At 44.9% G+C, this 22,815-nt stretch overlaps 1 protein-coding gene across 1 annotated transcript; it reads left to right on the top strand.

Annotated features, from left to right (window-relative positions):
• The first annotated feature begins 11,300 nt into the window (after window positions 1–11,300).
• LOC136581596 (olfactory receptor 2D3-like) lies at window positions 11,301–12,251 on the top strand. The gene has a single exon (XM_066582499.1). The coding sequence runs from the start codon at window positions 11,301–11,303 to the stop codon at window positions 12,249–12,251; it is 951 nt and encodes a 316-aa protein (XP_066438596.1).
• Window positions 12,252–22,815: the final 10,564 nt, after the last annotated feature.

Raw genomic sequence — 22,815 nt, 5'->3', positions numbered from 1 at the left:
CTCTGTGAGGCGGCAGTCACCACTGGGGGGCCGCTGTGGGGGGCAGTCACCATTGGGGGGCCGCTGTGGGGGGGCAGATAATGCTGGGGGCCTTTTTGGGGGGCAAGTAATGCTGGGGGCCGCTGTGGGTGGCGCTGTCCCTGTTGGGGGGCCACTGTGGTGGGGGGCAGTCACCGCTGGGGGGCCTCTGTGAAGGGGCAGTCACCGCTGAGTGGCCGCTGTGGGGGCAGATAATTCTGGGGGCCTCTGTGGGGGGCAAGTTATGCTGGGGGGCCGCTGTGGGGTGCGCTGTTGCTGCTGGGGGGGGCCGCTGTGGGGTGCGCTGTCGCAGCTGGGGGGGCCGCTGTGGGGTGCGCTGTCGCTGCGGGGGGCCGCTGTGGGGTGCGCTGTCGCTGCTGGGGCCCACTGTGGGGGGCGCTGTCGCTGCTGGGGGCCGCTGTGGGGGGTGCTGTCACCACTGGGGGCTCGTCAGTACTGAGATAAGTGAGGGGGAGGCTGGGAGAGGCGAGGGCCTGTGCTATGGGTGTTTTGGGTTTATTAAATAAAGTTAGACATTACAGTTATACATATTTGTTATTTAAACTATAAATATCGCAAATTTATGGCTTTTTTCCCGAAGTGACACACCGCCCGAGTCATGCTCGGTTTTTTGGCGAATTTTGACACACCGAGCTCAAAAGGTTTCCCATCACTGGTATACAGGGTAACTGATGAGATATATACAGGTAGTATATGTACAGTATATAGGGAACAGAGGAGATAAATACAGGTAGTATATGTACAGTATATGGGGAACTGAGGAGATATATACAGGTAGTATATGTACAGTATATAGGGAACAGAGGAGATAAATACAGGTAGTATATGTACAGTATATGGGGAACTGAGGAGATATATACAGGTAGTATATGTACAGTATATGGGGAACTGAGGAGATATATACAGGTAGTATATGTACAGTATATGGCGAACTGAGAAGATATATACAGGTAGTATATGTACAGTATATGGGGAACTGGAGAGATGAATACAGGTAGTATATGTACAGTATATGGGGAACTGAGAAGATATACACAGGTAGTATATGTACAGTATATAGGAAGCTGAGGAGATATATACAGGTAGTATATGTACAGTATATGGGGAACTGAGAAGATATATACAGGTAGTGTATGTGCAGTAAATGGGGAACTGGAGAGATGTATACAGGTAGTGTATGTACAGTATATGGGGAACTGGGGAGATATATACAGGTAGTATATGTGCAGTATATGGGGAGCTGGGGAGAAATTAACAGGTAGTATATGTACAGTATATGGGGAGCTGAGGAGATATATACAGGTAGTATATGTACAGTATATGGGGAACTGAGGAGATATATACAGGTAGTATATGTACAGTATATGGGGAACTGAGGAGATATATACAGGTAGTATATGTACAGTATATGGGGAACTGGAGAGATGTATACAGGTAGTGTATGTACAGTATATGGGGAACTGGGGAGATATATATAGGTAGTATATGGGGAGCTGGGGAGAAATATACAGGTAGTATATGTACAGTATATGGGGAACTGAGAAGATATATACAGGTAGTATATGTACAGTGTATGGGGAACTGAGGAGATATATACAGGTAGTATATGGGGAACAGAGGAGATATATACAGGTAGTATATGTACAGTATATGGGGAACTGAGGCGATATATACAGGTAGTATATGTACAGTATATGGGGAACTGGGGAGATGTATACAGGTAGTGTATGTACAGTATATGGGGAACTGGGGAGATGTATACAGGTAGTGTATGTACAGTATATGGGGAACTGGGGAGATATATACAGGTAGTATATGTACAGTATATGGGGAGCTGAGGAGATATATGCAGGTAGTATATGTACAGTATATGGGGACCTAAGACGATATATACAGGTAGTATATGTACAGTATATGGGGAACTGGGGAGATATATACAGGTAGTATATGTACAGTATATGGGGAGCTGAGGAGATATATACAGGTAGTATATGTACAGTATATGGGGAGCTGAGGAGATATATACAGTTAGTATATGTACAGTATATGGGGAACTGAGGAGGTATATACAGGTAGTATATGTACAGTATATGGGGAACTGGGGAGATATATACAGGTAGTATATGTACAGTATATGGGGAACTGAGGAAATATATGCAGGTAGTATATGTACAGTATATGGGGAACTGAGGAGATATATACAGGTAGTATATGTACAGTATATGGGGAGCTGAGGAGATATATACAGGTAGTATATGTACAGTATATGGGGAACTGAGGAGATATATACATGTAGTATATGTACAGTATACGGGGAACTGAGGAGATATATACATGTAGTATATGTACAGTATATGGGGAACAGAGGAGATATATACAGGTAGTATATGTACAGTATATGGGGAACAGAGGAGATATATACAGGTAGTATATGTACAGTATATGGGGAACTGAGGAGATATATACAGGTAGTATATGTACAGTATATAGGGAGCTGAGGAGATATATACATGTAGTATATGTACTGTATATGGGGAGCTGAGGAGATATATACAGGTAGTATATGTACAGTATATGGGGAACTGAGGAGATATATACAGGTAGTAGTATATGTACAGTATACAGGGGAACTGAGAAGATATATACAGGTAGTATATGTACAGTATATGGGGAACTGAGGAGATATATACAGGTAGTATATGTACAGTACATGGGGAGCTGAGGAGATATATACAGGTAGTATATGTGCAGTATATGGGGAACTGTGGAGATATATACAGGTAGTATATGTGCAGTATATGGGGAACTGAGGAGATATATACAGGTAGTATATGTACAGTATATGGGGAACTGAGGAGATATATACATGTAGTATATGTACAGTATATGGGGAACTGAGGAGATATATACATGTAGTATATGTACAGTATACGGGGAACTGAGGAGATATATACATGTAGTATATGTACAGTATATGGGGAACAGAGGAGATATATACAGGTAGTATATGTACAGTATATGGGGAACAGAGGAGATATATACAGGTAGTATATGTACAGTATATGGGGAACTGAGGAGATATATACAGGTAGTATATGTACAGTATATAGGGAGCTGAGGAGATATATACATGTAGTATATGTACTGTATATGGGGAGCTGAGGAGATATATACAGGTAGTATATGTACAGTATATGGGGAACTGAGGAGATATATACAGGTAGTAGTATATGTACAGTATACAGGGGAACTGAGAAGATATATACAGGTAGTATATGTACAGTATATGGGGAACTGAGGAGATATATACAGGTAGTATATGTACAGTACATGGGGAGCTGAGGAGATATATACAGGTAGTATATGTGCAGTATATGGGGAACTGTGGAGATATATACAGGTAGTATATGTGCAGTATATGGGGAACTGAGGAGATATATACAGGTAGTATATGTACAGTATATGGGGAACTGAGGAGATATATACATGTAGTATATGTACAGTATATGGGGAACTGAGGAGATATATACATGTAGTATATGTAGAGTATATGGGGAACTGAGGAAATATATACAGGTAGTATATGTACAGTATACAGCCATGATGGCAAACCTATGACACGCATGTCAGCACTGACACGCGTAGCCATAGTCGCTGACACGCAGGCCGCGGCTCCCCTGCCGGTATTTATTACCCAGCACTACTAACAATGCTGTTCCCGCTGCACACTGATGTCAGTGTGCAGCCAGGACCTTCCTCCCCCCGTCCCCTGACGTCTCCTACCTGTTGGTTCCGCGGGAGCGTCCGGGGGAGAAGGCGTCCTGCAACACACTGACGTCACAGTGTGCGCGGGAGATCATCGCTGCTGGAGGGCGCCGGGCACAGGAGGAGCGGAGCATCCAAGCATCCACAAGGTAAGTACATGGGTCGGGGAGGGGGTCCGCTGTGAGGTGGCAGTCACCGCTGGGGGTCCGCTGTGGGGGGGCAGTCACCTGTGGGGGGCATTCACCGCTGGGGTCCTCTGTGAGGGGGCAGTCACCACTGGGGGGCCGCTGTGGGGGGCAGTCACCATTGGGGGGCCGCTGTGGGGGGCAGATAATGCTGGGGGCCTTTTTGGGGGGCAAGTAATGCTGGGGGCCGCTGTGGGTGGCGCTGTCCCTGTTGGGGGGCCACTGTGGTGGGGGGCAGTCACCGCTGGGGGGCCTCTGTGAAGGGGCAGTCACCGCTGAGTGGCCGCTGTGGGGGCAGATAATTCTGGGGGCCTCTGTGGGGGGCAAGTTATGCTGGGGGGCCGCTGTGGGGTGCGCTGTCGCAGCTGGGGGGGCCGCTGTGGGGTGCGCTGTCGCTGCGGGGGGCCGCTGTGGGGTGCGCTGTCGCTGCTGGGGCCCACTGTGGGGGGCGCTGTCGCTGCTGGGGGCCGCTGTGGGGGGTGCTGTCACCACTGGGGGCTCGTCAGTACTGAGATAAGTGAGGGGGAGGCTGGGAGAGGCGAGGGCCTGTGCTATGGGTGTTTTGGGTTTATTAAATAAAGTTAGACATTACAGTTATACATATTTGTTATTTAAACTATAAATATCGCAAATTTATGGCTTTTTTCCCGAAGTGACACACCGCCCGAGTCATGCTCGGTTTTTTGGCGAATTTTGACACACCGAGCTCAAAAGGTTTCCCATCACTGGTATACAGGGTAACTGATGAGATATATACAGGTAGTATATGTACAGTATATAGGGAACAGAGGAGATAAATACAGGTAGTATATGTACAGTATATGGGGAACTGAGGAGATATATACAGGTAGTATATGTACAGTATATGGGGAACTGAGGAGATATATACAGGTAGTATATGTACAGTATATGGGGAACTGAGGAGATATATACAGGTAATATATGTACAGTATATGGGGAACTGAGGAGATATATACAGGTAATATATGTACAATATATGGGGAACTGAGGAGATATATACAGGTAGTATATGTACAGTATAAGGGGAACTAAGGAGATATATACAGGTAATATATGTACAGTATATGGGGAACTGAGGAGATATATACAGGTAGTATATATACAGTATATGGGGAACTGAGGAGATATATACAGGTAGTATATGTACAGTATATAGGGAACTGAGGAGATATATACAGGTAGTATATGTACAGTATATGGGGAACTGGAGAGATGTATACAGGTAGTGTATGTACAGTATATGGGGAACTGGGGAGATATATACAGGTAGTATATGGGGAGCTGGGGAGAAATATACAGGTAGTATATGTACAGTATATGGGGAACTGAGAAGATATATACAGGTAGTATATGTACAGTGTATGGGGAACTGAGGAGATATATACAGGTAGTATATGGGGAACAGAGGAGATATATACAGGTAGTATATGTACAGTATATGGGGAACTGAGGCGATATATACAGGTAGTATATGTACAGTATATGGGGAACTGGGGAGATGTATACAGGTAGTGTATGTACAGTATATGGGGAACTGGGGAGATGTATACAGGTAGTGTATGTACAGTATATGGGGAACTGGGGAGATATATACAGGTAGTATATGTACAGTATATGGGGAGCTGAGGAGATATATGCAGGTAGTATATGTACAGTATATGGGGAACTGGGGAGATATATATACAGGTAGTATATGTACAGTATATGGGGAGCTGAGGAGATATATACAGGTAGTATATGTACAGTATATGGGGAGCTGAGGAGATATATACAGTTAGTATATGTACAGTATATGGGGAACTGAGGAGGTATATACAGGTAGTATATGTACAGTATATGGGGAACTGGGGAGATATATACAGGTAGTATATGTACAGTATATGGGGAACTGAGGAAATATGTGCAGGTAGTATATGTACAGTATATGGGGAACTGAGGAGATATATACAGGTAGTATATGTACAGTATATAGGGCGCTGAGGAGATATATACAGGTAGTATATGTACAGTATATGGGGAACTGAGGAGATATATACATGTAGTATATGTACAGTATACAGGGAACTGAGGAGATATATACAGGTAGTATATGTACAGTATATGGGGAACTGAGGAGATATATACAGGTAGTATATGTACAGTATATCTGGAACTGAGGAGATATATACAGGTAATATATGTACAATATATAGGGAGTTGAGGAGATATATACAGTTAGTATATGTACAATATATAGGGAGTTGAGGAGATATATACAGTTAGTATATGTACAGTATATGGGGAACTGAGGAGATATATACAGGTAGTATATGTACAGTATATGGGGAACTGAGGAGATATATACAGGTAGTATATGTACAGTATATGGGGAACTGATGAGATTGTTTATTTTAGCAACTCTTTTCCTCGCTGCCAACTTTTTTCAGATCCAAGAAACCTTTTTAACCCCTTAATACCCCAAGATGTACGTTTTACGTCCTGGAGGTTTTGCGTTAGTACAGATGAGGGGTCAGTCCCACTCTATATAAATGCAGATGACGGATGCAACAGCAATGATTTTTAATGGTTTCCTTCACTTTGCATTTTTTCCATTCATGCGGTGTGGAGTGAAAAAACATCGCGGCAAGCCTATCTTTCTGCGTTTTGCCTTTTTTTACAGTTTCCCTATGGAGTCTCCTTTTTATCACATCACAAAGCACGAACCTGTGATTTCCATGTGATGCGATGCATTTTTAAAATTAGAAAGTCCTATTGTCTTTATCGCAAGAAAATCGCAAGCGGCAGCGATGTTTTTGCAAGAAGAAGCATCGCTGATGCTCAAAAATCACAGGAACGAAGACCGGGCGCCTTCACACTGGCAAGGCACGATGCACAGAGCTCGCCCGCTGTGATACCCCGCTATCTACATGGCTGTGATACATGAGGGATTTGTCTCTTGCAGTGATGCTCCTAGATAGACAAATGACCGCATGTGATATTTTGGGGGCGATACCATTATTTTGTGGCCCATTATTTTCTATGGCAGCTAACAGAACAAAAAATAAATAAATCGTATAGCCTTCGCATGCAGGCGCCATTTTCATGTGTCTGCGATGCACACTGACATCCTGGACCCACCAGCGTCCACAGCCACACTGCACCCCACAGATGAACAACACCGGCACCACGGACTACCTCGCATTCAAAGCTGCATTACATTGCACAGGTGAACTATACCGACACCCCAGCCCCCTAGCATTCACAGCCTCCATGCACCCCACAGGTGAACCACATCGACACCTAGGACCCATCCAGCGTTCGCAGACAGACTGCACCAAACAGGCGAACCACACTGACATCCCAGGCCCTCCACCATTCATAGCCGCACTGCACCCTATAGATGAACCACTCCGACACCCCGGACTCCCCAGCATTTACAGCTGCACTGCACCCCACAGGTGAACTCCACTGACACCTTGGACCCTCAGCATTCACAGCCGCACTGCACCCTATAGATGAACCACTCCGTCACCCCGGACTCCCCAGCATTTACAGCTGCACTGCACCCCACAGGTGAAGCACACTGAAAACCCGGGCCTTTTGGCATACACAGCCATATTGCACACCACAGGTAAACCACATCTGCCCCCCACACCTCCCAGCGCTCTGCACCCTACAGGTGAACCATACCAGTCCCCCTGGGACTCTCAACATTCACAGTTGCACTGCACACCACAGGTGAAGACACAGACACTCCAGGGCCACATTGTTCACAGCCGCACCGCACCCTATAGATGAACCACAGCAACACCCCTGACCACTCAGCTTTCACAGCCACACTGTACCCAACAGGTGAACCCCACCAACACCTCGGACCACCAGTGTTCATAGCCGCACTACACCCAACAGGTGAACCACAACCCCCACCCCACCCCCAGGTCTTGCAGTATTCACAGCTACAGTGCACCCCACAGGTGAACCACACTGGCTCCCTAGGCCCCTCAACATTCACAGCTGCACAGCACCCAATAGATGAACCACACTAACACCCCAGACCCCCAGTGTTGACAGCTGCACTGCACCCCACAGGTTAACCACACTGCCCCCGCCCGGTCCACCAGCATTCACAGCCTCAATGCACCCCACAGGTTAACCACACTGCCCCCGCCCGGTCCACCAGCATTCACAGCCTCAATGCACCCCACAGGTGAACCACACTGACCCCCCTGGTCCACCAGCATTCACAGCCTCACCACATGTTACTGATACGTACTGATAAATATGGTTGGCATTCTGGCTGTCTGCATGCTGGGGGTTGTGGTACCTCGACCTGCCCCCCTGTATTAGTATATTGGTGAGTACTTGGCCACTTACTGTGATACTTTCTGTATAAAGCTTGGTAGTTGGGCGGTGTTTCGTGGGAAGTCTGCTGGCCACATAACAGCCCGACAGTCCTTCCTTCTAAATGTACCTTAAGAGGGGATCTCGGGCTGCTCTCCTTCTGCTTTCTGTCTCCTCCAGCACAAGGGTCTCCCATCCCCACTGACATCTCTGCTGCACCCTCAGCTGTCCTCCACAGCAGCCCGCATGTCCCTCTTACTGCTCTGCTGGGCAGCTCCTCAGTGTCTTAGTTACATCAGGAGGTCATTTGTCTCCAGCTCACATTTCCTCACAAGTTTTACCGCGGGGCTTATTCACACGAGCACATTTTTATGCGCCTAATACATAGTGACTAGAGCCCATTAATTTCAATGGGTTCATTCACAGCTGCGTATGACATCATTGAATGGCTGTGATTGGTTAATCCAGCACCGGCTTTTATTAGCTGATGCGGTGCTGGATTAACCAATCAGAGCATTAGCTTGCTGGAAGTGGGGTATTCAAGCCCCGCTACCAGGAAGAACCGCTCTTTCGGCGTGAAGGAGGGCATGGCAGCCTGTAGCAGCGCCACAGTCTAGTGTGAGGACCCAAACACTAGCTGCTAGGTGGATATTGTTTGGTTTTTTTTAACATGTAGCCTAGCTAGGGCTTATTTTTTGGGGGGGAGGGCTTATATTTCAAAACCCCCTCGAAAATCAGGGTAGGACTTGTTATTGGGGTAGGGCTTATTATCTGAGAAACATGGTAGTAGTAGTATTGGTGTTGTGGTGCCCCACGGCAACCAAGACACGAGTCCCACACTGAGGAGCTGGCAGGGGTAGAGGTGTCACTTATCATGGTGGCTCCACCAGACTCCTTCCCGGAGGGACGCATGGAACTTCAGCCAAGTCACCACTAGGCCTCTTGCAGGCAACGCTGGGACAGCGGGTACCTGTATAAGTGTGGTGAACCTTTATATCATTGAGTATCCGGCGGTCAAATAAACAGAGTCCACACACAAGATTGGAACTTGATAACTCGGTCACTGGGAACGGGCAATGACCGGTGAACTTTACAGAAGCGCCGGAATATTAGCCGCAGGCACGTATATGCAGGCAGCACATAACGGAGTTAACGGGGAGGCTAGGGTTAATAATAGTTTAAGGGGTGGGGGGGAGCAGGGAGGAGTAGTGGGGGAGGCTGTTAGAAAGTGCGGGAAAAGCAGGAGGAGGAGCTCTTCAGTCGGCAGAAGGAAGAAGGAGCAGAAGAGAAGAAGACGGAGACATCGAGGAAGTCCCACCCACCCATCCACCCGCCCGTATGTTAGTAAATAGGGGTTAAGGTTTTAGTTGGGGGGGGGGGGTTATAGGTGCTATTTTACATTGTCATAGCGGCAGTTGGAGGGGGGTTGGAGTTCTTGGAGCGAGTTCGGATGTGGGGCGGGGAGAGCGGAGGGCCGATGGCTACCTTTCCCCCCTTCCCGCCCCACTTTTGGTCTAGAGTGTGTGGTCAGTCTGTCGCCTCCCGGCTCAGTCAGGCCGGAGTCCCTGCGGAGACGTTTGGGCTGGCCTAGGAACGGCTAGCGGGTCTCTGAGCCGGGAGGAGGGCGACTAGGGGCAACCGGGTGTGTTACCTCCCGAGTCGACGGTCTGGCGACGGGAGGGTGGTAGCGGGAAGGATTTTCGGTCTCCCGAGTCGGATAGAGGGAGAGTGGCGGGAGGCAGTACGGAAGATCCTTTTCCCTGTTAGTGAGGCGACAGAGGGGGTTGTAGGCTCCGGGGACTCCCCCCCCCCCCCCTTTCGGTGGGTTGTCTATTTTATACAGTTTTTTTACCTATTGTTAAATTAAAATTTAATAACCGGCCGCTGTGGCCAAAATTTATCCAAACAAGAAGTGGTAGCGTATTGATTGGAAGGTGAAAAGGGGAGGCTGGGATAGGGCACAGATGCGCATCCGTAATACCTGCGTCATGTATAATTTGCATACAATACAGCTTATTTGCACGTGCAGGAAAGACAGCTTTTTGGTGATTCATCAGGGGGGAAAACTCAGGATGAAACCGGGCAGATAGTCTCAGTTATGGGCAGCGCTCCACTCCTGGACACACACACACACTCCGAGTTCTGAATAACTCCGGAGGAGAAACACGACACTTCACTGACACTCACTCAGAACTCGTGAAGACGACTCTGCGTGGCGGACTCCTTACTACTTTCTCTCCTCAGAGGTGCTTCCTGGCATGGAAGGACTCAGGGTAAATTTCCTATTCTTCCATTACTTCACTACATTAGGGTTGAAGGTACCCCCATGTGGCCGGCACTCCTACTCCACTCACAACTGTAGAAGATGATGAAAGACACATCTCAATCACTCACATTTATAGAAGGGAGACATCACATGACTAGACATTTTGATACTTTCCAAGACATATCCCAGCCACTTTCAGACATTAACCTTTTACATCCAGCAGCTGTGCAATATGCATAACAGAAGGCAAGACACTTTGCACAGTGCATCCACATAAAAGACATGACATGTATAACAATTATGGAGGGGCCAGAAATAGGTGTTTTGGGCCACTACAGTGTTACTAGTAGTAAGAGTGGTAATAGTATTATCTGCTATCTGTTCTGGCTTCTGATGGTAGTGTTTCTCTATAATGTCTTGTATTGTGTTTCAGTGTTCAGGCTTCTCCATGGCTCCTTATTCCTGTGGTTGTCCCATCTTGTTGCCAGTCTTCCTCTTCCTCCTATCCCCTCAGCTCGTCTAGATTGTCTCCACTTAATTGAGATTTTTTTCCCCAGCTAGCAATGATGATTTATCTCAGAGAAGACTATCTTGTTACCTTATAGTATGACCACTTCTAGAGGCTCCTGTGTGACTATGACATTGTTGTTCAGCTTTGCAGATTTCAATACAACATGGACCGAGAGAAATAGACGTTACTCATCATGGAAAGTGGAAATTACAGCCAAGTGACAGAATTCATTCTTCTCGGATTTTCCGCAGACCCCAGTGTACAACTTCTACTCTTCCAGATCTTCTTGATCCTGTATGTGATCACTGCGGCCGGGAACCTTCTGCTCATAGTGGCTGTAAGAACTGATCGTCGTCTACACAATTCTATGTACATCTTCCTGGCTAATCTGTCTTTCCTAGACATCTGCTTCACTTCCATTACTGTTCCCAATATGCTCGTCAATTTCTTGAGGGAGAAGAAGAGGATTTCCTATGCGGGTTGCCTGATTCAGGTGTACGGCTTCCTTCTCCTCGGTGAGACGGAGTGCATCCTTTTGGCTTTCATGGCTTATGATCGATATGTGGCCATCAGCAACCCCTTACGTTACAATGTGATTATGAAGACAACAGTTTGTGTTAGAATGATAGGTGCTTCATGGTTGACTGGAGGCATCATATCATCAGTGGATTTATACTTTCTATATCAGCTAACATACTGCGGGTTCACCACCATTGACCATTTCTTCTGTGAAGCTCCATCGTTGATGAGGCTTTCCTGCAATGACCTTTCCTTACTTGATGCAGTAAAGCTCATCGGGAGCTCCATATTGCTCCTGATTCCTCTCTTGTGTATCCTGTACTCCTACACTCACATCATCTTGGCAGTCCTCAAGATCCCGTCTAGAAGATACAAGGCTTTTTCCACCTGTATCTCCCACCTTATCATAGTCATTCTCTTCTATGGCTCTACCATCATCATGTACATGAAGCCTGAAAACTCGGGGCACTTATCAGATAAACTGTTAGCTGTGTTTTATACATCCATCACCCCGATGATGAACCCCATTGTATATAGCTTGAGAAATAAAGATGTCCAAGGGGCCATTCAGAATTTAGGGAGATCTGTGATGACATATAGGTCTCATAGTCTGTTCCCTGTGTAACATTGCTGGTGGTGGAGGAACAATACATTAAAAGACAATTGTTTCCTGCATCAAGGCTTTTACTATATTATTCAGCCATATTTCGGTTATTGCATTCTACTACACAGGTAGTAGGTTTTGGGTGGAAACCACTAGTATCCACTATTGGAGTACCCCAAAGTTTGTGTATGCGTTAGTTTTCACTGTAGTGCAGCCACTCTATGAGCAAAGAAGTCCAGGGTTACCAGAGCTACTGGTTGCTCTGAGACGGCACTATAAATCCCCAGACTTGCAGCATTGTTAGTAACAATCATAGGGTCTACAGAACATGGACAAAATTATATTAAATACATTGTCATCAAGTATAACTGCAAACTATAAATTGCCAAAAAAAATAGGTTATCTGCCTTAGGGGGCATTCACACCACATTCATGGTTTCCATCAGGCTTATGTCAGGGGTTCCATCAGAATTCCTGAAAAAGTGTCAGGCAGAAGAAGAGTAGGAGGGAGGAGGACGAAATGGCACAGCACGGAGTGGAGCGGAGCAGTATCTCAAGTTTCTCATATCTATCTATCTATCTCCTATCTATCTCATATCTATCTCATATCTATCTATCTCATATCTATCTATCTATCTATCTATCTATCTATCTATCTATCTATCTATCTATCTCCTATCTATCTCATATCTATCTATCTCCTAACTATCTATCTATCTATCTATCTATCTATCTATCTATCTCATATCTGTCTATCTATTTATCTCCCATCTATCTATCTCATATCTATCTATCCCATATCTATCTATTTCATATCTATCTATCTCTCATATCTATCTATCTATCTATCTATCTCTCATATCTATCTATCTATCTATCTATCTATCTATCTATCTATCTATCTATCTATCTATCTCTCATATCTATCTATCTATCTATCTTATATATCTATCTATCTATCTCATATCTATCTATCTATCTATCTATCTATCTATCTATCTATCTATCTGTCTATCTATGTCATATCTATCTATCTCTCATATATATCTATCTCTCATATCTATCTATCTATCTATCTATCTATCTATCTATCTATCTATCTATCTATCTCATATATTTATCTATCTCATATCTATCTATCTATCTATCTATCTATCTATCTATCTATCTATCTATCTATCTATCTATCTATCTATCTATCTATCTATCTATCTATCTATCGCCGGTATAAGTTATACATTTCCCTGTATATAATTGCACACAATTAAAAAACACATCGGGTTTTTAATACTGTATGCAGTTTCTTAAAAACGTATGTGGTCTTTGAATACTGCATGCAGTTTTTATGTGTTTTTCTTAATTGTGGTTCCAAAGTACAACAAAAAAAACCAACACGCCCTAAGGGTTCCTGCACACCTGCAGTTTTTTTGCACGTTTTTCATGCGATATCACTGCGTTTTTTTCATGCAATTGTCAATGGGACTTTCTAATGTTAAAAACGCATCGCATAAAAATCGCAAAGCACAAACTTGCGATGCGTTTTTAACATTAGAAAATCCCATTGACAATTGCATGAAAAAAAATGCAGCGATATCACAGCATTAAAAAAACACAAGTGGGTGTGAGGCCTAAGGGCTCAGTCACACGAGCGTTTTTATGCATGTAAAAAAGATCACACTGCGTGCATTGTAAAAGACGCGTGACCACGTCCATTACCACCCATATGTTCTATGTTTTGTCTGTTCGAATTTTATGCTCATGTAAAATTCGCACATGTGACCGCTGCCATTGGAAAGAATTGGTTCTTTGAAGTGAGATCTTTTTTAACACGCGAATAATCGAACGTTAAAGCGCCCATGTGACTGAGCCCTAAGGCCACTCTCACACATGCGTTCAGAAAATGCAGCTTGAGATCGTGGCATTTTTACTGCAATTTCGAGCAGCATTTTTGAACGCATTGTACAACATTTGACAGCACTTTTTAATGCATCCCATGTGGGTGAAAAGGTGCATTAAAAGCTCAGGTCTAAGTAACTCCATTAAAATCATTGTGAGCATTGTACCAGGGTTAGCACGGCGCTCGGTGTGTGTAAGAGAGTGGCCTAAGGGGCTACAAACAAATTTTTATGTAGAGCCAGAAATTAGTCATGTTCAGAAGGATTACGCCAAGGATCTAGATCATGTATGTAAATTCATCTCGCAGCTGTATGCAGCACGATTTAGATATGGGTTACGGGGGGAAGAACTGAACTTTTGCAGCAGGGCCCCTGAGCCTTTACTTATGCCCCTGGGTTGTCCAAGTTAAAAACTTTTATGTGAAAATGGCCCCCCGTATCAAAAACATAAGAACTTATACTCAACCCACCAATGGCAGGGATTGATCTTTGTGCTCAGTCATTGGCTAAGAAAAACTAGAATTAAACTTACTGTTAATTCCTTTTCCATGAATCCATCATGACAGCACACATGGAGGTTGCCCTCTTGACTGTGTTGGGACAGGAAGAGGAGAGTTCAAAAGTCCACCTCCCACCACCATTCTCCAGTGGCTTCAAATTATCACAACAGATATGTGGTCCAAACTTTTATTGTTGCTGGTAAACCAACGTTCTGTTATGTCACATGCACAATATACAGTAGTTTACCAGGGTGGGTATGTATGTGCTGTCATGATAGACTCATGAAAAAGGAATTAACCGTAACCGCAGACATGGAGGCAATACCAGAATATAACGGTAACATTAGGGGGGGACCACTGCCTGGAGGACCTTCCGCCCAAAGGCCAGCTCCCTATAAGAAGGGAGATCCAAGCGATAATGCTTAGAGAATGGGTGGACAATAGACAATGTTACGGCTTTACAAATCTGCTCTGTAGAGACTTCACTACACTCAGTCCATGAGGAACCGAGAGCCCTTGTAGAGTGGGCTCTAATCCCCTCGGGAGGGGAAGGAGCAGATTTCTGATTTCTGGCTTTATATGCTTCCTGAATTGCTGTTTTAACCCACCGAGCGATTGTCTCTTTTGACGTGGCTTTTCCCTTATTCTGATCCTGAAATTGAAGGAATAAGTTATCCGATTTTCTAAAAGTTTGTGAAACCTGTAAATAGGTTAGGACTGCACGTCTGACATCTAAGTTGTACAAGCGCTGTTCTTTATCATTTTTAAAATCCTGGCAGAAGGAAAGCAGAATTATTTCCTCTTCCATGTGGAACATAGACACCACTTTAGGAAAAAAGGAGGGATCTAGTCTCATGACTATTCTATTGTCCAATATCTTTAAGTAGGGTTCTCTACAGGATAATGCCCGTATCTCACCAATTTGTCTAGCGGTTGTAATGGCTACCAGAAAAGGTACTTTGAAAGATAGATTTTTAAGCCATATAAAACGTATGAGCTTAAAGGGAGGTACGCAGAGACTGTCTAACACCAAATTAAGATCCCAGGAGGGAACTGATTTTCTAACAAAGGGTTTGAGCCTTTCTGTCCCACGTAAAAACCTGCGTACCCATCTATTTTCTATTAATTGGGCATCAAAAAAGGAACTAAGAACCTCCACATGTACCCACAGGGTTCTAGGGCTAAGTCTTTTATCTAGACCTTCTTGTAATAAATCTAGGATCTTCGTAAGGTCCAGGCTACTCAGATCTGGACTATCTGATCCGCACCAGTTGTAGAATTTCCTCCATACCCTAGACTATATAATGGAGATAGAATTCTCTTTAAGATAGTGTGTATTACCTTGGATGATAGTCCGTAGTCTTGCAATCTCTGCCGCTCAGTAGCCAGGCCGCCAGCTTCATCCAGTGGATCTCCTGGCAGAACACCGAACCTTGGGAAAAAAGTTCCTGCCTGAGGGGCAGCGGAATCAGAGTTTGTATCACCAGAGAACATCAATAATGGGAACCAGGGCCTTTTTGGCCACACCGGGGCAATGCAGATAACCCTGGTCCGGCAGTTCTGGATTTTTTGCAGTGCACAGGAAATTAAGGGAGGGGGGAGGGGAAGGCATATGCCAAGTCCATGTCTTATTGCTGGGAGAGTGTGTCCAGTGCCAGGGGATTGTCTGCTGGGTTTAAGGAGAAAAAAATTTCAGCATTTTGAGTTCATCTTTTCCAGAAAGAGGTGTATTTGGTGTTCTGAAGATGGAATACTTCCAAATTTAGAGACCATTCCCCTGGATCTGTTTTTTTCTGACTCTGCAATAATGTTCTGGGAGCCTTTTAGGTGAATAGCCGATAAAGACTTTATCTTATTCTCCACCCAGGAGCATATTCTTTTTAATAAGCGTTGCAGGTGGGGGTGTCTGGTGCCACCCAGATCACAAATAAAAGACACTGTTGTCATGTTGTCTGACAATATTTTTACATGTTTTCCACGTATTATATCTTCAGCTTGAATTAATGTTTCCCAAACAGAGTTCTCTATAGTTCGAGGATTGAGAACAGACATAGGGAACTGCAGAGGGAAGATAATCAGTTGGGAACGCTTTGTTTTTATCCCCTGCTTTCTCCTGAATATTATCTAGTTCTGGCCCAAACAGATATTCCCCTTGGTAGAGAATGGAAAATAATTTGTTCTTAGAGACCGTGTCTCCTGCCCTAAGCCGTAGCGCCCGCCCAGCGGAGTTCCCTAGCATTGCATTTTTGGCAGAGAAGTATACCGATTCTGCTGCTGCATCCGCCAATAATCTGGTGGCCATTTTGAGGAATGGCACGTGCCTCAATATCTCCTGTCTAGAGGTTTTTTGTTTTAGGTGCGACTCACGTTGTGAAAGCCACAAATACATATTGTGCAAAGAACATGGCCACTATATTAGTTTCCACCAGACTAGATGTGGATTCCTATCCTTTTTTATCCATGGGATCTTTCATTTGTGACGCATATTCAAAGGGCAGGGAAGAATTTTTAATTAAGCCTGAAGCACCTCTTTCCTCCCTGTCTCCCTGTCACATACAGGACTTCTGTCACACCCAAAAACCTTTAGAATTTTATCACCCCAAGGCATCATGCTATGTTTAATCCAGCCGAACTGATGAGGGGGCTCGACCCCGAAACGCGTATTCACTTGCTGGTTCTCTATGTTGTTAAATAAAAAAGAAGTGCTTTCACTATCACATTTTGGACCTTTAGCTTTCAACTAGCTTACAGTGTTGTGCCTTCACCACCAGTATTTTACCACATTCTCTTTCGCTATACTCAAGCCCACCTTGGTGGAGCGTTATCTGGTTGGCAGCACCTCCATCATTCAAAACACTTTATACACCAGAACTATTTCACCACTTTCACTGGGTCTTGCTCCACCCTCCTTTTTTAATTAACTTGGCCACCTCGATATTAACTTTTGGCACCTCACTCCAAAGTTTTGTGTCTCGCGTGCAAACAGGAGTCGTTCTTTAAACTCCCGGGAGATAGATAGCTTTCTTCCAGCACTTTCCCGCTCCTCTATCACGAGGTGTTTTAAAGTCTCATTCGCGGGAAAAACTTTCCTATGACGGGACCTAAGACCTCCAAACATCCCGTCCTGAACCGAACGTGGTTGCTGGACATCCACCAACTTCATAGTATTACAAACTGCTGATAACAATTCTTCAAGATTTTGATTAAAAAAATTATATTTTTTATGATCTACTGTTATGAGGGTTGTTAACTCATAACGTTCCCCCTCTGACTAATCCAACTCCGATGGCTTAGATGTGCAGGATTCATAACCCTGAGTATGGGCCCTTTTTGCCAGCTTAGAGGGGCCAGGCAAGGGCTGGGAGATTGGTTCCATTCTTAATGCTTGGACCCTCTTCCCTAACTATTTGGCAGAGACCATCCATTAAGCATTCCTGTTCCTCTCTATTTTTGGTGCACAATCAGTACAAACAAGTTTTTTGCATTATAATCTAGTTTCTTAGAACATAATGTGCATCTCTTGATCCTTTTTTAATCAGGCTTCAGTTTTTTGATGCTTTATCCAGCAATAACAGGAGAGGCTATCATACCAACAACACAGCTGAGCATTTTTATCCAAGTGGACTACTTGGTAGGTTTTCCCTGTCACCTTCCATGTGGTCCATAGAGTTAGGAGGTGAATCCAGAGCTGTATTCTCAAATGGTAAGCTCAAGGAGATTCAAAAACACCACCTTTTTTTTCAATTTTGCGGGGTTGTCACTGCCAGAGCGTGCGTCTGATGTCATTGTGTGCGGCATTGCGTCATCATCCTGCACTGGCTGGCGAGTCACTCTGCAGACACCGGGCCCATGTGATGGGCCAGCGATACACCGACCGCAACTGCTCGCTGAGCAGGCACCGGATCTGGACCTCTATCGCTGTAAGCGATCCTTTCCATCCTTCCTACGGCACTCATAGAGTAATCCCTCTGTATCCATTTGGGACAGGAAGAACATTGGAGAATGGTGGTAGGAGGAGGCCTTTTAAACTCTCCTCTTCCTGCCCCAAAGAAGTCAAGAGGGCAACCTCCATGTGTGTTGTCAGGATGGATGGAATGGTAAAAGATAGATACAGCTCACAGTCTGACATGTACAGGTAGTTGTAAGACACTATGAGATGTCCTTACTGATGCATCCAGAAGGCGCACAGAAGCACAAATGTTGAGCCATTTCTCAGTACCGTTTAATGCGTGAATTGGTTAAGACAACATAGGCTATGAGAAAGGCTTAGTGGTAGCCAAAAATCATGTGCACAGTGGACGTCTGTTGTCAAAAAAGAATTGACTTTTCTATATTTTTGGATTAGTGCTGGATTCTTTTCATTATATTGGCTGCAGCAACCTGTGACAGCTACAACCTGTAAACAACGCGTCACTGCAGAGACACGGAGCCATTTTTGGGGGACTTGCAGGGAGAGGTAAGTATAAGCTCTTTATTACCATTTTCCTGACATGGTAGCGCCACTTTCACATATGATCCAATGGGACAACCCATTTAGTTCTTGGGGTGGGGACGGGAAAAGATTGCTGGCATAATTAGAGTGCAAATGGACATGTTTGCTAAACAAAGGGGTCCTGCAAAGATCAAATAAAAGCTCTGCTTTCATACCAAGTAAAGTCCACACCTTCAGGCATACACTGAACAGGACCTTGTTCACACCAAGTATAAGCCACACCTTCAGACACACACTGAGCAGGACCTTGTTCACAGCTAATGTAGTACACACCTTCAGACATACACTGAACAGGACCTTGTTTACACCAAGTGTAGTCCACACCTTCAGGCATACACTGAACAGGACCTTGTTCACACCAAGTATAAGCCACACCTTCAGACACACACTGAGCAGGACCTTGTTCACAGCTAATGTAGTACACACCTTCAGACATACACTGAACAGGACCTTGTTTACACCAAGTGTAGTCCACACCTTCAGGCATACACTGAACAGGACCTTGTTCACACCTAGTGTAGTCCACACTTTCAGACATACACTGAACAGGACCTTGTTTACACCAAGTGTAGTCCATACCTTCAGACATACAATGAGCAGGATCTTGATCACACCTAGTGTAGTGTACACTTTCAGACATACATTGAGCAGGATCTTTATCACACCTAGTGTAGTCCACACTTTCAGTCATGCACTAAACAGGACTTTGTTTACATCTAGTGTAGTCCACACCTACAGACATATACTGAACAGGACCTTGCACACACCAAGTATAGTCCACACCTTCAGACGTACACTGAGCAGGACCTTCTTCACAACTAGTTTAGTCTACGCATTCAGACCTTGTTCATACCATGTGTAGTCTACACTTTCAGACATACCTAAATAGGATCTTTTTCACACCAAGTGTAGTCCACACATTCAGACATACACTAAACAGGACTTTGTTCACACCAAGTGTAGTCCACACCTTCAGACATACAATGAGCTGAATCTTGACCACAACTAGTGTAGGCCACACTTTAAGACATGCACTGAGCAGGACCTTGTTTACATCTAAGGTAGTCCACACCTACAGACATACAATGAGCAGGACCTTGTTCACACCTAGTGTAGTCCACGCCTTCAGACATATACTGACCAGAAGTTTGTTCACACCAAGAGTTTGCTCACCTCTCAGACAGAAGGAAACCGACTCGGAAATCCCACACATCACCCATCTGACAGAACAAAGGACATCGGACCTCTGGAGGCCACGTCCAATAAAAGGGAAAGAAGAAGAAGGAGCAGAAGAACATGCAGACGGGAATATCAGGTGTCCGGACCATCTTCAGGGATGATTGGGAAAGATCTCAAACTAGCAGAATGCTGGAAGATTACATTCCTTAAAAGGAAATTTATTATCCCGCGAGTTGACTCCAGACAGCCCTTCATTACTTTGTGGGAAAGAGAGCTCGATGTTAAACTGTCAGACAAAGAGGTGGTGTCTATCCAAAGTAGCTTTATGGCCACTCTAAATGCATTAGGTCACAGGAAAACCACTACAAGCTACTGACAACATGGTACGAATCACCCGAGTGGCTCGTTGCGCATAAATTATCCTCATCTAATCAATGCTGGTGATGTAAAGATCAAGTTGGCTACTTAATATATATATGCTGGTCCTGCTTGGCTCTAAAAACATATTGAAACCAGATTGAATTAACAACTTGTGATATAGCTGACAGCTCCTTCAGACTCTCATCTGAATGTGTGATGCTTTCCAAACTCTCTGCAGACTATAGGCCATCCAGGAGTAATCTCACCACCTCTCCTCTCTCACACCTGGCTGAGTCTGCCTAACTACTCACTGTCGCTGCCTTTTATCTCCTCTGTTTGTTTCCCGCACTTTCTAGACTCCTCCCACTCTTCTAGCTTTCCCGCCCTTGGACTCTGCACCAGTGACATTGAAGCTGACTATCAGCCAATAGGACACCAGCTGACATCAGAGCAAAGCTCTAGGCTTAGTGGAGAGAAGAGGAGGAGAAACAGGGTCTCTCCTACAGACGGCACCTTCTATGTCCATAGACGGCAGATAGACAGGTGAGACAGGACAAGTGTTGGTGGGAGTGTTCTGTAGGATCCACTGGGTCACTACAAATGGGTAGCCAAAGTTAATGAAATTCGTAGGTTTGAGGAACTGTCTAGTTGGGCTAACAGATCTCACAATAAATCTATCTGATTGCCATGGAAGCTATGCTCTTAAAAGCCCATTTAGGCCAAACGATTCTTGGTCAGAAATAGCTCAAAGCCGTCTTTTGAGTGAGAATCTTTGGGTCTAACTGCACGGACATCATGCAGTTTTTATTAACGAGTTGTTCATCATTCTCTTTCAGCAAGCTCTTTCTCGTCGGTAGGCCATCAATAGTGGAGTCTGAAACTCCTGAATTTCCGGACAATTTTTAATGAGTATAGGCCAATATCGTCTAACAATATCGCCAACACGTCCACTTGTCGGACTATAGGTTGAAACAAACGGGATTCACATATTAGTGGAGCTCCTAACTTTCAAACTCAGCAATACATCACGTTGCAATGTACGTGCCCTTTTAGACATAGTGGACCCCAGGGCCAGCGGGTAGCCTCGTGACAAGAATTTATGACACATTTCGTCCAATATGATATCCACTTTATTGTCACTGACTATCCGTCGTAAGCTCACAAGTTGGCTCCAAGGCAGTGACTCATGAGTTCTCTGAGGATGAAAACTGCTAAAAGTTAATACATTGCTTTGGTCAGTGGGTTTCACGAAGATGTCAGTACTAGAGATGAGCGAGCATGCTCGTCCGAGCTTGAAGCTCGTTCGAGCATAAGCGTACTCGAGACGAGTACCCCGGGATGCTCAATAAAAATTTCCCCACATGTTTTCAATGGAGCTGTGGCTGCTGCGGGCGGCTCTATTGAAAACAATGGTCTGCCAGCTCCCTGCATTCTTTTTCAGGGAAGGGCTTTACATATAAGCCCTTCCCTGAAAAAGAAAGAAAAGCAAAAAAAAAATGTACCTCTCCGTGGCTGCGATGTCCCGCGGGGATGCAGAACACATCTGCCGCGTGCAGCAGATGTTTCCTTCATCCCCGCAAGGAAAAATAAATCTAAATCCCTGCGGGGAATAAAGGGGATGGCTGCCGGGGCTCAGCAGCGACTTCTGCCACTGTCCCCGACTCTGTGGATCTCAGCTATCAGCAGCCTGATTGTGATTGGCTGAAGCGCTCAGCCAATCACAATCAGAGCTACCAGCAGGTGGGGATTTTAAATCCCCACCTGCTGATAGCTGAGATATACAGAGCCGGGGACAGCCACGAAAAGACACGTCTGAGCCCGGCAGCCGAAGGGAGGTAAGTATGTTTTTTTTTTTTTAACACTTTTCTTTGTTTTTCAGGGAAGGGCTTATATTTGAAGCCCTTCCCTGAAAAACATTTCAGGGGTGCCGGCAGCAGAATCCTCTACCGCAGCTGTCATGTGTGACAGCTGAGGTAGGGAATCCTTTATTCCCCGCAGGGATTTAGAATTCCTCTGCGGCATAGGTCACCCTGAAAAATGCTCGGGTCCCCATTGACTTCAATGGGGTTCATTACTCGAAACAAGCTCTCCAGCATTACAAAAAGCTCGGCTCAAGTAACGAGCACCCGAGCATTTTGGTGCTTGGCATCTCTAGTCAG

This window comes from Eleutherodactylus coqui, chromosome 1, assembly GCF_035609145.1.
Source record: "Eleutherodactylus coqui strain aEleCoq1 chromosome 1, aEleCoq1.hap1, whole genome shotgun sequence".
Classification (NCBI taxonomy): Eukaryota; Metazoa; Chordata; class Amphibia; order Anura; family Eleutherodactylidae; genus Eleutherodactylus; species Eleutherodactylus coqui.
Note: the sequence above shows the minus strand (reverse complement) of the source record. Positions and strands in the feature narration are given on the sequence as shown.